The sequence below is a fragment of the Drosophila novamexicana genome, unplaced genomic scaffold (genome assembly GCF_003285875.2).
Source record: "Drosophila novamexicana strain 15010-1031.04,08,12 unplaced genomic scaffold, DnovRS2.1 tig00000121-arrow-pilon, whole genome shotgun sequence".
Lineage (NCBI taxonomy): Eukaryota > Metazoa > Arthropoda > Insecta > Diptera > Drosophilidae > Drosophila > Drosophila novamexicana.
Genome location: NW_020824773.1, coordinates 1,812,032 through 1,825,070, shown reverse-complemented (window position 1 = coordinate 1,825,070; position 13,039 = coordinate 1,812,032). Strand labels below are relative to the sequence as shown.

Below are 13,039 nucleotides of genomic sequence, written 5' to 3'. Positions count from 1 at the left end.
AAACAAAGCAAGGTAGATAGCGTAGAGGGCGGACACTGATTCAGATTCACCTGCTGTTGGAAATGGCGTCCAGACATTTACCTGAGCCCTTTTAATAAACCTAGCAACGCGCAGCATTGTTGACTTTGTTCTGTATTCAGATGTTTCTGCCGCCCCTTGCCAACACCCCCTTAAGTGGCATTTAGTGTCAACGAACTGGTATATGGTACACAGACCCCAGCCCGACCTGTTCCGTCAGCTTGCCCACTTTTCAGTTATTAAGTCGTTTGTGTTTATAAACGAGCCGCCGACATGCGCCCAACTTGACAAACGTGAACGTAATGCGGTTCCATTCGCCCACAGCTGCTGTGCAGAACGCAGCTTATTACGAGCACACGCCCAAGTAGCAACAGTCCTGTCCAATTCCTGGCCAGTCATGTATCCATAACACCTCAGGCTGTGCGCCCAAGTTTGACAGGAACTATCAAAGTTTCCTGAAATGTGTCGAACTCTTAATCAATACGTGTGCTAAAATTCAATTAACCCAATACTTATACTCAATCTAATTGGAACAACTATTGCTGACTTCAACTGTAGCAAAAGTCTAAGCCGTAAATAAGTTTTGCCAATAGAAATGCTTAATTTGCTGTTAACGTACAAAGCAACCTTCTTTTGAAGAAAAATTCGGAAAAGCTGGCTGTGTAAATAAATTAACAAGAACAGGAACAAAACCTAACATCTATGTCAGATATAGTAAATATTATACCTTTACTTGAATGACATATAAAAATTACCTGTTAATATGTCATCATACGTTCCTAAACTGAAATGTCATGTTATCAAGAGCACCAACTTTTCAGTTTCAATAGTTTATTGAGCTGCATTGTGAGACTGACTAAAAGCTTAAAATTGCACTTAACAGCAAGCTTAAATAAAACTCAGAGCTCTCCAACTCAGCGTAAAGTGCAACCAATTGCTGTAAAGTGCAACGCAGACTGCAATCAGTCAGGCAGTCGAGCCCCCTTATCCTGGAGATACCCATTCGCGATATTGAGATGCGAACTAAAAGCCAAATGGCGACAAATGTCGCGCAAATTAATGGCAATAGCTACGCGGCGCTTCACGAGCATTGATAGATAAAAATGCTGCCTGAAAATGGAAAATGGAAATGGAAGTGAATCAACTCAGTCGAGAGTAAAAAGAAGTTTCACTAATGGTCAAGACACGTCAAATAAATTGTGAGTGCAGCTTTCGATTTAGTTGCAGCTCTCAAATCGCTTATGTCAAATTGAAGCTGCGAGCAAATCAGAAAATAAACCAAAATTGAAGGATCAACAAAATATAGTGTTATGGGAAATAACTTTTATGACTCATTTTTTTATACCCTGAACCCATTAAAAATGGGTATAAGGGTATATTGTATTTGTGCAAAATCCAAATGTATGTAACAGGCAGAAGGAAGCATCTCCGACCCCATAAAGTATATATATTCTTGATCAGCATCAATAGCCGTATCGATCTAGCCATGTCCGTCTGTCTGTCCGTCCGTCCGTATGTATGAACCTATAAGAGCTAGAGACTTGAAATTTTAGATGTAGGTGCCAGCGCAGATCGAGTTTGTTTCCGATAATCGATAACTCACTCCGTTTCCAAGCAATCGATAAGAATCGATATCGATATCCTGTTTTTTGGGCAATTTTGGTAAATAATAAGAGCTAGTAACTAAAATAGAATATATATATGCAAAATAGAATATATATATGCATTTGATGTTGGAAGAAGATAAGGGAGCTCCCGACTAGAACCTATTACTTGTTTAATATTATGTTCATGCAAATGGCTTGGGTATGCAAAGTAAGTATATTGATTGAGATAAAGCTACCTATTTATATGGCTTGAATAAATCCAGTGGAGAGAGCTCGATTGGGACAGTACTTCGTTTACCATAATTTAATGAATCTCACTTGAGATACTCCAAAAAAGGTGGACTTTGCAAGCGAAACGTTTTTTGGCCAACAACTTTTTTTTAATGAATGCAATATGATAGTAGGGATCCGTACGCATTCAAAAAGGTATAACATTTTAAAACGAGATTATATTTACCCGAGATTATTAAAAAAAAGTCGTCAAACAAGTTGAGATATTCGAACCTACCACGATTTTGGAAAAAAACGTAAAAAGCGCTTTTTGGTCGATTTGGGTCAAAGTTTAGATTTTTATTTTTCAGATGCCAATCGATAGTACTGATCCTTAGAAGTCAAAAATAGTCAAAACCTATTAGGAGATATAGGTCAAAATTTCCCACTCCCATAACTCGGTCAAAACTCAACCGATTTTCAAAAGGTTTGCATTTTTGTTCATGGTTTGACCTCTTAGTCGATTTGGCATTCAAATCTGACAACATTAATTTTGGTCAAAATTCATGTGAAAATGGTACCCTCAAATGTCCTACATATACATATATCCTATAGGTCAAAATTTCCCACTCCCATAACTCGGTCAAAACTCAACCGATTTTTAAAAGGGTTGGCTCTTTGCTCATGGTTTGACCTTTTAATCAATGGCATTCAAATCTGACAACATTAATTTTGGTCAAAATTCATGTGAAAATGATATGCATTTGCATTTGATGTTGGAAGAAGAGGGTTCAGGGTATCCCGTAGTCGGGAGCTCTCGACTAGAGCCTCTTACTTGTTTTAAATAATAATTGACGTAAAATATGTTTGTTTTCAATGTATCAAAGGGTTCCGATAACAAACAGTAAATATTAATAATTTTATTAAAATTAACTATAATACATTCATATTATAAATAATACTATAATTAATCGAAACAAAAGAGCGCTAGCGTCTAGGCCTTCAGCTCAAACAGTAGATAATATTCTGGGACTATTGTTTTCTTAACCGTTTACCGAAAGAGATGCTGTGCTCCCTTTTATTATATCTAATTCTTATTACTTATATATAATCATTACAAACACATAATAATTATTTAATTAATTTTTTTTCTTTTTATTTTTGATAATTGCATTCCATTTGAAAATTTCTCTATTTCCGACGAACACCTTAAACAGCTAAAGTCTATTGTAGAAATATTCCCGAATAAAATACGCCAACAAGTTCTTGGGTATCCGACTTAATGCTGTTATATGGTACATGCATAGGGCTAATATTAACAGGCAATCGTGAGAAGTAAACACTTTATCATAGCTGTCATTGGAATGCTTAACTAGGATTCGATTCCAGCGTAAATTTCTTCGTTTATGCTAAAACAACGAAAAGAACAGAGTCAACTTATCGTTTAATATATGCAGCAGACGGGCAGGTTTGAACAGGTGGAAGCAAAAAAGCAAAAAAGCGACAAAATTGCGTTTAACTAAACGGCTAAAAAAGCTAAAGGGATTTCTGGCCATGACGAACACAGCATAGCAATGGGAAACAGCCACTTGAGGTTTATCTGAGAAAAAATACAGACAGAGAGCACGATAGTCTGGAGCATTAAGTGGGAGAGCTCTTTAAGGTATTTGCCACAAGTCAATGCCACACAAAAGTGCCACAGATCGGCTTTGGATTTCGGTTCGTGTCGATACGAGCATTACATATATGCAGTTTTCATTTTTCAGTTCAAGCTCTGCAATTGCAACTGTACACCGCAGAAGGACGCGGGACCCACATGCATATAAACATTTCACGGCTGAACGACATATCTGCGAAATTTTTATGGCCAGTGTGTGGTGCCTGACTGTGTTTTCTCCGCTTCCTGTGGACTCGAGTTGTGCACACAACCAAACAAAGGAATAAAAAAAAAAGCAGCCAATAAAAAGGTGAAAGAATATGTAGTATGTATATACATAGCTGGGGCCTGGCAGCTATCTCTGTATAATCCACTTTATATTTTCACACTAGTGAAAAAATTGAATATAAACATAAATCCCGTTTACTATAGGGATTATTATAGCATAAAATATATCAAAATTGACATTTATAGAGAAAAAAGGTTAGAATGCCTTTGGACAAGAATGTAAAGCAATTAAAAATGTTCGTTTTTTGGAAATTCCATATTATACGTCATTGCTAAGATTAGCTAAATAAAAATAATAAATAAATTCAAACTTGGCGCCTATGAAGTTGCTTGATCTCGATAAGCTATCGATTTCCTCCGCAGCGTTAGCATAACAGCATTTTAACAGCTCACCTGATTTTAACAGACTCTTGCGTTAACATTATTTTATTAGTCTTATCAGATATTTTCGTCGGAAGCGGTTGTGTATTGCCCGATTTGTTGACTTGTAAACTCCCAAAACATTCAAAGTTTAACGGTAAAAAATATAAAAAATGTTTTAATAAATGAAAAGCTTCATCTGAGATACAATTAACGCTTTAAACCTAAAGCAAAAGTTTTATTTTATTGCATTGCCTTTACTACGTATTCAAGTGTTTTTCTTAATATGCCGAGGCATACAGAAAAATGTATATGCTATAAATACCTATGAACAGCCATAAAATTTTAAAATTTATTAACTAATTTCTAAATAGGTTCTTTATGTTTCTAAACTTGTGATTGGTAAAAAATAGCACACGTGCAAGTGATTATATTCGTGTTATTATTGTACAAATTAATACAAAACGCCTTTAGGTCTGGTGATTACATCGCATATAAAGATTGGGTCAGAGAGTAATGTTTTTCGCACTTGTTTGGTATATACGTACATACATATTTGGACCTGCGTATATGTATAGTTGGGTGCATATGTGTGTAATTATTCACATGTGGCCGGTCGTTGATAATTATTTCCATTTTTGTAGAGTCAGCTATTTATACCTACGACAAAACTAGAATCTTGCTATTGCACGCCGCTTGAATACATATGGATGTATATTCATGGGTACATATATATGTTAAGCATAAGTCCGATATATGCTCTTGCTACATGTTAAAAATGTAAACTCATTGTTACCTAAATAGGTCCTCTACTGACAACTAGTTTGAGTTCAAGTGAAATTTTGCAATTTACTACTCCACTTTCTTTTATTTCTTACAGCTACCCAAATCACAAAAATGTATTTTGTTTTAGAGATTCGGGTACTTGAGATTCAGGCAATTGCTAAGTGTATTTTTATATTTAGGCACGCATGAACGCAGCTGCACCAAATCTAGAATAAAGCATAGATGTGATAAATAGGACAAAAGTATTTAATTTTTGTAAATAAACACGATAAGGTTTATAATTTAGAGACTTGAAAACTGAGTAAATATTGAAATATTGTAGCTTAATTAGCCGGAATTCCTTTGATTTTTATTTGATATATTTATTTATTTTATATTTTTTTATAAATAATGAAATTATATATATTTCAATATTGTTCATAGCTCATATTGAATTATCACCATGTTAAACAGTCCGACGCCAGTCAAAAAAGTTCCCATACATCTACAAAGCGCGCAGAATCGTGTTTATATAAAAAATGGCCAAGTTGTCAACCACGATAAGTCTTTTAAAGCGGATGTTTATATAGAGGATGGCAAAATCAAGTATGTAATTAAACTTTAAGAAAATGTCAGCATTCCATTCACTCAATTCCCTGCAGATTCGTGGGATCCGCTGCTGACATTACGATACCAGGCGGAGTGCATACAATCGATGCTAGCGGAAAGCTGATAATACCAGGTGGCATTGATCCCCATACGCATATGCAACTACCTTTTGGCAATGCGGTGGCCGTCGATGAGTAAGTATCCTAAAATATTGTATCATTATACTTTGCATGTATACCAATATATATTTTCTAATCAAACTAGTTTCTATCATGGAACCAAAGCAGCTGTAGCTGGTGGCACGACAATGATACGTAGGTATTCTCTATAGTATATCCGAAAATAAGCAATCAAGATATGAAATTTTATTTCAATATTAGTCGACTTTGTATTGCCCAACAAAAACGAGTCCATGATCGAGGCTTATGACAAGTGGCGCAGCTGGGCTGATCCCAAGGTTTGCTGTGACTACGGCCTTCATGTGGGAATTACTTGGTGGTCAAAATCGGTAGCTGAGGAAATAGGCATACTCTGCAAAGAGTTGGGCATCAATTCATTTAAGACCTTTATGGCCTACAAGGGACTTTACCAGCTGAATGACTCGGATCTCTTGGATGTTTTTGAGCGCATTAGAAGCTTGAATGCCGTAGCTATGGTAAATTTAACATATATCAAATCATTATATTTTAATGTTCAGATAATTCATATCTCAACTCTTTTCAGGTGCATGCTGAGAATGGTGATATTATTGCCAAGAACGCAAAACGCTTGCTTGCTCAGGGCATAACTGGACCCGAGGGGCACGAGCTGTCGAGGCAGGAGGAAGTTGAGGCTGAGGCCGTTCATCGTGCTTGCATTTTGGCTCATCAGGTGAGTGGAGCTAAGCAAGATTGCTTGCTGGAACCCTAGTAGTTATATACGTTCTCGTATATGAACTTGTTTTGTTTAATAGACTTTCTTGAATATCATGCAGTCAACCTTGTATTAAGTTTTATTCATGAGCGTTTTAACAGAATCAGCCTAGGAAAAGTTGCAAGGCACATGCTTTAACTCGAAGATAACTAAAGTAGACCAACCTTGCCCATTATCTTAGGTGAAGTCAATATGATCCTCTGGGTATACTCTAGAACAGCTGATACCTGATATACAACAAACTTAATCTGTTGACATCGATATGTATTTCCTACTTTATTTACCTACCTATTATAGGTCGATTGTCCACTTTATGTGGTCCACGTAATGAGCAAATCAGCTGGTGTTGAGATAGCTCGCGCCCGTCAACGCTATAGTGAGAAATATATATTTGGTGAGACCTTAGCGGCAGCTCTTGGTACAGATGGCACCCACTATCGCTGCCAGCACTTTGATCATGCGGCGGCTCATGTGCTAAGTCCGCCTCTAAGACCCGACAAGACAACTCCCGAGTTCCTGATGAAGCTGCTAGCCAAGTGAGTCAAGACAAGAAAATGTGGTCTAACTCTTACTAACATTAGTTTAGTTTGTTTTTATTTCTACTAAACCCAAGTCGTTGAACACGATGGAAGCTCACAAGCTAAGCCTGATTTGAAACTGTTGTAATATCTTAATGTTCATGCAAAATTTGCTCTGAGATGCTCCCGACGTACCCAGCAAATCCTTTACCGAATCAACCAATTTCTAGTGAAACGCCAAAACGATTGACTATAGTCATTGGCGTAGTGAGTATATGCTTGCATTTATAATATTTTTGCATTAATATAAAAATACCATGTACTTGATATTGAAGTTCGAAAGTACATAAAAGAGGAATGTTTTTCATATTCTGAAACTAACAAAATAAACGACTTTTCTTAATTTAACAGCGATGATCTTCAGACAACCGGCAGTGATAATTGCACGTTTAACAAGAAACAAAAGGAACTCGGCTTGGGAGACTTTACCAAAATACCAAACGGTGTAAATGGTGTTGAGGATCGTATGTCCTTGGTGTGGGAGAGGGGTGTACATTCGGGTCTCTTGGATCCTTGCAGATTCGTGGCCATAACCAGCACAAATGCCGCCAAAATATTTAACATTTATCCACAAAAGGGAAGAATCTGTGAGTTTTTGAAAATATATAATAGGTTATTCTATAAATATGCAAGATATTTTGCTCCTATTTTAACTTAAGAAGTAAAAAGACTTATTTATATATTCCCAAAAAAAAAAGCAGAAGTATTTTTATATTATATATCATTAGTATAAATAACAGTAACAATAGAAATAATATTTGGAAGATTAATTGGTCTGTTTTAAGTTAAACATAATTAACATCTGAAATTCATATTAACGTTTTCAAATGAAAACTCTTATTTTAAGCCGTCGGTTCGGATGCCGACATTGTTATCTGGGATCCGCAAGCTACACGCACCATTTCCAAGGATACCCATCATCATGCATGCGATTTCAATATTTTTGAGGTAACTATAAAGATATGTGGCTTATTTCTACCCTTTAACAATATCTATTATTCTAACTAACTTAAAGGGTATGACCGTTCATGGTGTCCCGGAGTATGTGTTGGTGCGCGGACGCATCTGCGCCGAGAATGGATCAGTTCGCGTTGCAGAGGGTTTCGGACGTTTCATACCCACACCCCTGCGTCCGCCGTTCGTTTATGACAGGATTGAAAGCAAGGAAGAGCCAAAGGACCAGCCCGTGGAGCCAAACATCACCGCGACTAAAAAGTTAGCCGAACTGGACTCGCACATCAGCGCACAAGAGGCACCGTCTGCTATGTTCTCTGGTAACCCAATACCCATGTCGCCAGAGGCAGCTCGAAACGACACTCCAAGTGGGCGTGGACGCGTTGATGGCAAACGGGACCAACAGGAATCATCCTTTTCAATAAGCGGTATGTTGTGAAGAGAGAATAGTAAATAAATTGAAACTATTTTTCACTTTAATACATTTTTATTTCAGAGGAACTGGATACATCGGGCGTACGCTCATCCATTAAAGTAAATAATCCACCAGGCGGTAAATCTACGGGTTTTTGGTAATTGAAATTATGAATGTCACGAAGTAAGAAACTTAAGATACATTTTTGTGCTGGACTTGTATTTAATATATATATGAGAAAATATATGTATGCATACTGCAAAAAGTTTTTTTTTACATGTTTCTAGCTCTTTTAGAGATACGGTAAAAAGCTGATAATTTTCGAAATTTAAAATCTCTCCTTAAAGTCCTGCGAACGACGCATTCATTTTTACGTACTGATCAAGAATTTTATAATTTGCGGAGTCGTACAAGCTTGCTTCTGCCGATTAGAGTAGCTTGCGAAAGGACATTAAAGGTTAAGAATATATTAACATATTTTCTAGGATGAGAAAAAATGCATTAAATAATTTAAAGAATATAATGTAGTACGTATATCTGACACATGGCTGTATTCCCTACATCTATTTTACATTTATATAGCGCCAAACTTCAAGATAGCCCCCATCCTATATTAAAAGTTGGCATTTATTGCTTTCAGTGGCCTAACGATAATGCTAGCTTATAAAAATTCTTAAAAGTTGGCGCCAACTCAAAACATCTGATCTCGATAAGTAATCGATAACCTTTGCAATGTTAGAATAACAGATGGTTAACAGTGCACTTGGCCTTAAAAACATCTTGAGCCCGCACTTATTCTTTAGTCATTGGATGTTTTCGTCGGAAGCGGTCACAAAATTTTCAAATCTGAAAGGTAAAAAAGGCAAAAAGAGACAAATCTTAATATAATTAAAGCTGCATGTTGAATGAGAATAATATAAGCACCTAGAGAAATTTACTTTGCCTTTACTGCGTACTTAGGTGGTGTTTTATTTTATTTCCCGAGCTATCATGCATTGAATTAAATGTGCAAACAAATTGGATATGCGTATATGTATATGTGGGTGTGACCCGACAAAATTGTTGTGCGGTCGATGCTCTTAAGCCCACTTTTGAATTCTTGAAACTTTACCAATATTATTGGAAATTTATATAAGATAATAAATAAATTTCAATAATAGCATCGCCGGAACGTTCGCGCACTAAAAGTTGTGAATTTTTATTAATTAGCTATTATTGTTGTTGAGTTATAATCATAAACATAATCCTGATAATGAATAATGATTCTTGTGCAGTTATATATCACTTTTGAAGAATGCGTTGTTAATGTTTACTTACTTGGCCCACTACTCAGAACTCGTTTCAGTTTACGCATAATTTAATATTTGTTTGTTTGATAATCTTTTATTATCGTCGAGTTGAATAAATAACACTAAACAACACTATGCAACAAATCTTGCCTTCATTTTCCATGCTAATGGAATAAATATGAAAGAGGTTTTGCCAGTTTACGACCGTGTTTTTTAAATTTAATTTAATTGTACAATATGAAAATTAGATTAAAGTTGGCTTTTTATTAATTTGACCATTTTAATACCTACAATAATACCTACCATTTATATTTTGATAAGATATACTAATATCAAACTTGGAGTCGTGTTTGCTTATCTACGTCAACGAAAAAAAAATAAACAAACAAATTTTAATGCTTCTCCAAATCTGGAAACTTTTATGCCTATGTTATGTAAATTTAAAAATTAAAGCTGCTGAAACTACATTTATATATACCATAATTAAAAACATCATAAACATAGCTATTTACGATTAATTTAAGTAGAATTTTTATCAGAATACAACACAATTTTTCTGTTTTAGCTCATAATATATTATCATGTCAAACAGCGATACGACACAAAGCGCCCAGAACCGTGTTTATATAAAAAATGGCCAAGTTGTCAACCACGACCGGTCCTTTAAAGCTGATGTTTATATAGAGGATGAAATAATTAAGTATGCAATGGAAAACATTAAGCATCAAACAAGTATTCATAGTTAATTAACTCAACTATCTTCAGATTCGTGGGACCCGCTGCTGATATCACGATACCAGATGGTGTGCGCACAATCGATGCTAACGGAAAGCTGATAATACCAGGTGGCATTGATCCTCATACGCATTTGCAAACACCCTTTGACAATGCGGTGACCGTCGATGAGTAAGTATCCTAAAGTTATACAATTGTTAACTAAGTGTAACAATTTATTTGGCATCAAAACTAGTTTTTATCATGGAACAAAAGCGGCTGTAGCTGGTGGCACAACCATGATAAGTAGGTATTCCCTATACTATATCCGAATATTAGAAATCATACCATGATTTTATTTGCGATTCAGTTGACTTTGTATTGCCCAAAAGAAATGATTCTATGATCGAGGCGTATAACAAGTGGCGCAGCTGGGCTGATCCCAAGGTTTGCTGTGACTACGGACTGCACATAGGCCTCTCTTGGTGGTCCGATACGGTATCCGAAGAAATCGGCATACTCTGCAAAGAGTTGGGCATCAATTCATTTAAGACCTATATGGCCTACAAGGGAACGTACCAGTTGAACGACTCGGAGCTGTTGGACGTTTTTGAGCGCATTAGAAGTTTAAATGCCGTGGCTATGGTAAGTTGAGATTACCGTTTCAATAGTCAGCTTTTTACATTTTTTTCTAATTTTATTTCAGGTGCATGCTGAGAATGGTGATATTATTGCCAAGAATGAAAAACGCTTGCTTGCCCAGGGCATAACTGGACCCGAGGGGCACGAGTTGTCGAGGCAGGAGGAAGTTGAGGCTGAGGCCGTTCATCGTGCTTGCATTTTGGCTCATCAGGTGTGTGGAGCCAAACAAGATTTTACTACCCTATTAGTAAATGTCGTTGTTGTTTATACCCTGCCATCCTTAACCAAGGTTCCTGTACATCTTACCCGCATTTTAACAGGCAGTTTAACGCGCATAGATGAAGTCAATTTATTTATATATACTTTAGAATAGCAGTTACCTGATATACAATGAACATCAGACAACAAACTATAACAGCTTACATTCAAATTATAATTTCAAATTTTAGGTCGATTGTCCACTTTATGTGGTCCACGTGATGAGCAAATCAGCTGGCATTGAGATAGCTCGCGCACGTCAACGCTATAGTGAGAAATATATATTTGGTGAGACCTTGGCATCTGGACTTGGTACAGATGGCACTAACTATCGCTGCCAGCATTTTGACCATGCGGCCGGCCATGTGATGAGCCCGCCCTTGAGACCCGACAAAACAACTCCCGAGTTTTTGATGAAGCTGCTGGCCAGGTATGACAAAGACTTCTAACATTTGTTTGGTTTGTTTTCGTTTCTACTGAACCCTACTTTTGAAACCCTGAAACCAAGTTATATTATCCTGTTCTATATTTCGCAGCGATGCTCTTCAGACAACGGGCAGTGATAATTGCACGTTTACCAAAAAACAAAAGCAACTTGGCTTGGGAGACTTTACCAAGATACCTAATGGCATTAATGGGCTGGAGGATCGTATGTCGGTCGTGTGGGAGAAGGGTGTACATGCCGGTCTCTTGGATCCGTGCAGATTCGTGGCCGTAACCAGCACAAACGCCGCCAAAATATTTAATATTTACCCAAAGAAGGGAATTATCGGTAAGTTTTGATATATAAAATCAATTAAATCAATTCAATTACATTTAATAAGTATATACAAATTGTTATTTTAAGCCGTCGGTTCGGATGCCGACATTGTTATCTGGAATCCACAGGCGACACGCACCATTTCCAAAGACACCCATCATCATGCAGGCGATTTCAATATTTTTGAAGTAGTTAGACTTATGTCCAATATTGCAACCCTTTAATCATAACTATATTCCAACCTTAAAGGGCATGACTGTTCATGGTGTTCCGGAGTATGTTTTCGTGCGCGGACGCATCTGCGCCGAGAAGGGATCAGTTCGTGTTACAGGGGGCTATGGACGTTTCGTAGCCACGCCCTTGCGACCGCCTTTCGTTTATGACAGTATTGAGGGCAAGGAAGAGCAGGAAGAGAAGGCCGAGGAGCAAAATACCAATGTGGCTAAAAAGAAAGCCGAACTGTACTCTTACCTTGCTGCACAAGAGCCACCGTCTACTAAATTCGCTCTTAATTCAACTCCCATATCGCCAAAGACAACTGATGATTAGTTGGATCTACAGGAATCTTTCTTGGCTATAAGCAGTATATTGTGTGGTGAACATAGCAAATTAAATTTATCTTTTATACTATTTTGTTTCAACGGCAAAGTTTCCACTTGGCGGTAAGCCTTCTGAGTTTTGGTAATTGGAATCAAAAATGTCGCAAAATCCAAAAATTAAGATAAGTTCCTATCGTTGACTTCTAATAAAGACATGCATTTTCAAAGATTTATGTTTGTGCTGTGCAAAGTACTGCAATATGAGTCTTAAGACTTATTGAGTAAAATAAAATCAAATAGAAAGAGTTTAAGTATTCAAAACTTTTCTATCAGTTTTTACAGCCATTATCCAATTGACAAATTTATAATGTAGAGTTTTAAATGTCGTTCAGGCAAAAATGGAATGGAATTCATTCAAGCTCTTAGAGTTTGAGTATCAGCAATCAATCCTAACTAGATTCCCA

General features: G+C 36.7%; 2 protein-coding genes across 3 annotated transcripts; both read left to right on the top strand.

Moving 5' to 3' along the window:
• Positions 1 to 4,230: 4,230 nt before the first annotated feature.
• Positions 4,231 to 8,623, top strand: LOC115758007 (dihydropyrimidinase-like). Of its 2 annotated transcripts, XM_030698504.1 has the most exons (11): positions 4,231 to 4,297; positions 5,350 to 5,511; positions 5,568 to 5,708; positions 5,779 to 5,828; positions 5,895 to 6,169; positions 6,238 to 6,384; positions 6,724 to 6,962; positions 7,356 to 7,591; positions 7,852 to 7,952; positions 8,020 to 8,386; positions 8,455 to 8,623. In XM_030698504.1, the coding sequence occupies exons 2-11, from the start codon at positions 5,369 to 5,371 to the stop codon at positions 8,532 to 8,534; spliced, it is 1,779 nt and encodes a 592-aa protein (XP_030554364.1). In that variant the 5' UTR covers positions 4,231 to 4,297; positions 5,350 to 5,368; the 3' UTR covers positions 8,535 to 8,623. The 2 variants fall into 2 exon arrangements, with proteins under 2 accessions (XP_030554364.1, XP_030554365.1); XM_030698505.1 differs by lacking the exons at positions 7,356 to 7,591; positions 7,852 to 7,952; positions 8,020 to 8,386; positions 8,455 to 8,623 and adding an exon at positions 7,013 to 7,296.
• A 564-nt stretch (positions 8,624 to 9,187) lies between these two features.
• On the top strand, positions 9,188 to 12,811 carry LOC115757850 (dihydropyrimidinase-like). The gene is made up of 10 exons (XM_030698284.1): positions 9,188 to 9,226; positions 10,228 to 10,362; positions 10,428 to 10,568; positions 10,633 to 10,682; positions 10,747 to 11,021; positions 11,083 to 11,229; positions 11,468 to 11,706; positions 11,813 to 12,048; positions 12,124 to 12,224; positions 12,286 to 12,811. Exons 2-10 carry the CDS (start codon positions 10,244 to 10,246, stop codon positions 12,583 to 12,585), a joined length of 1,608 nt encoding a protein of 535 aa, XP_030554144.1. The 5' UTR covers positions 9,188 to 9,226; positions 10,228 to 10,243; the 3' UTR covers positions 12,586 to 12,811.
• Positions 12,812 to 13,039: the final 228 nt, after the last annotated feature.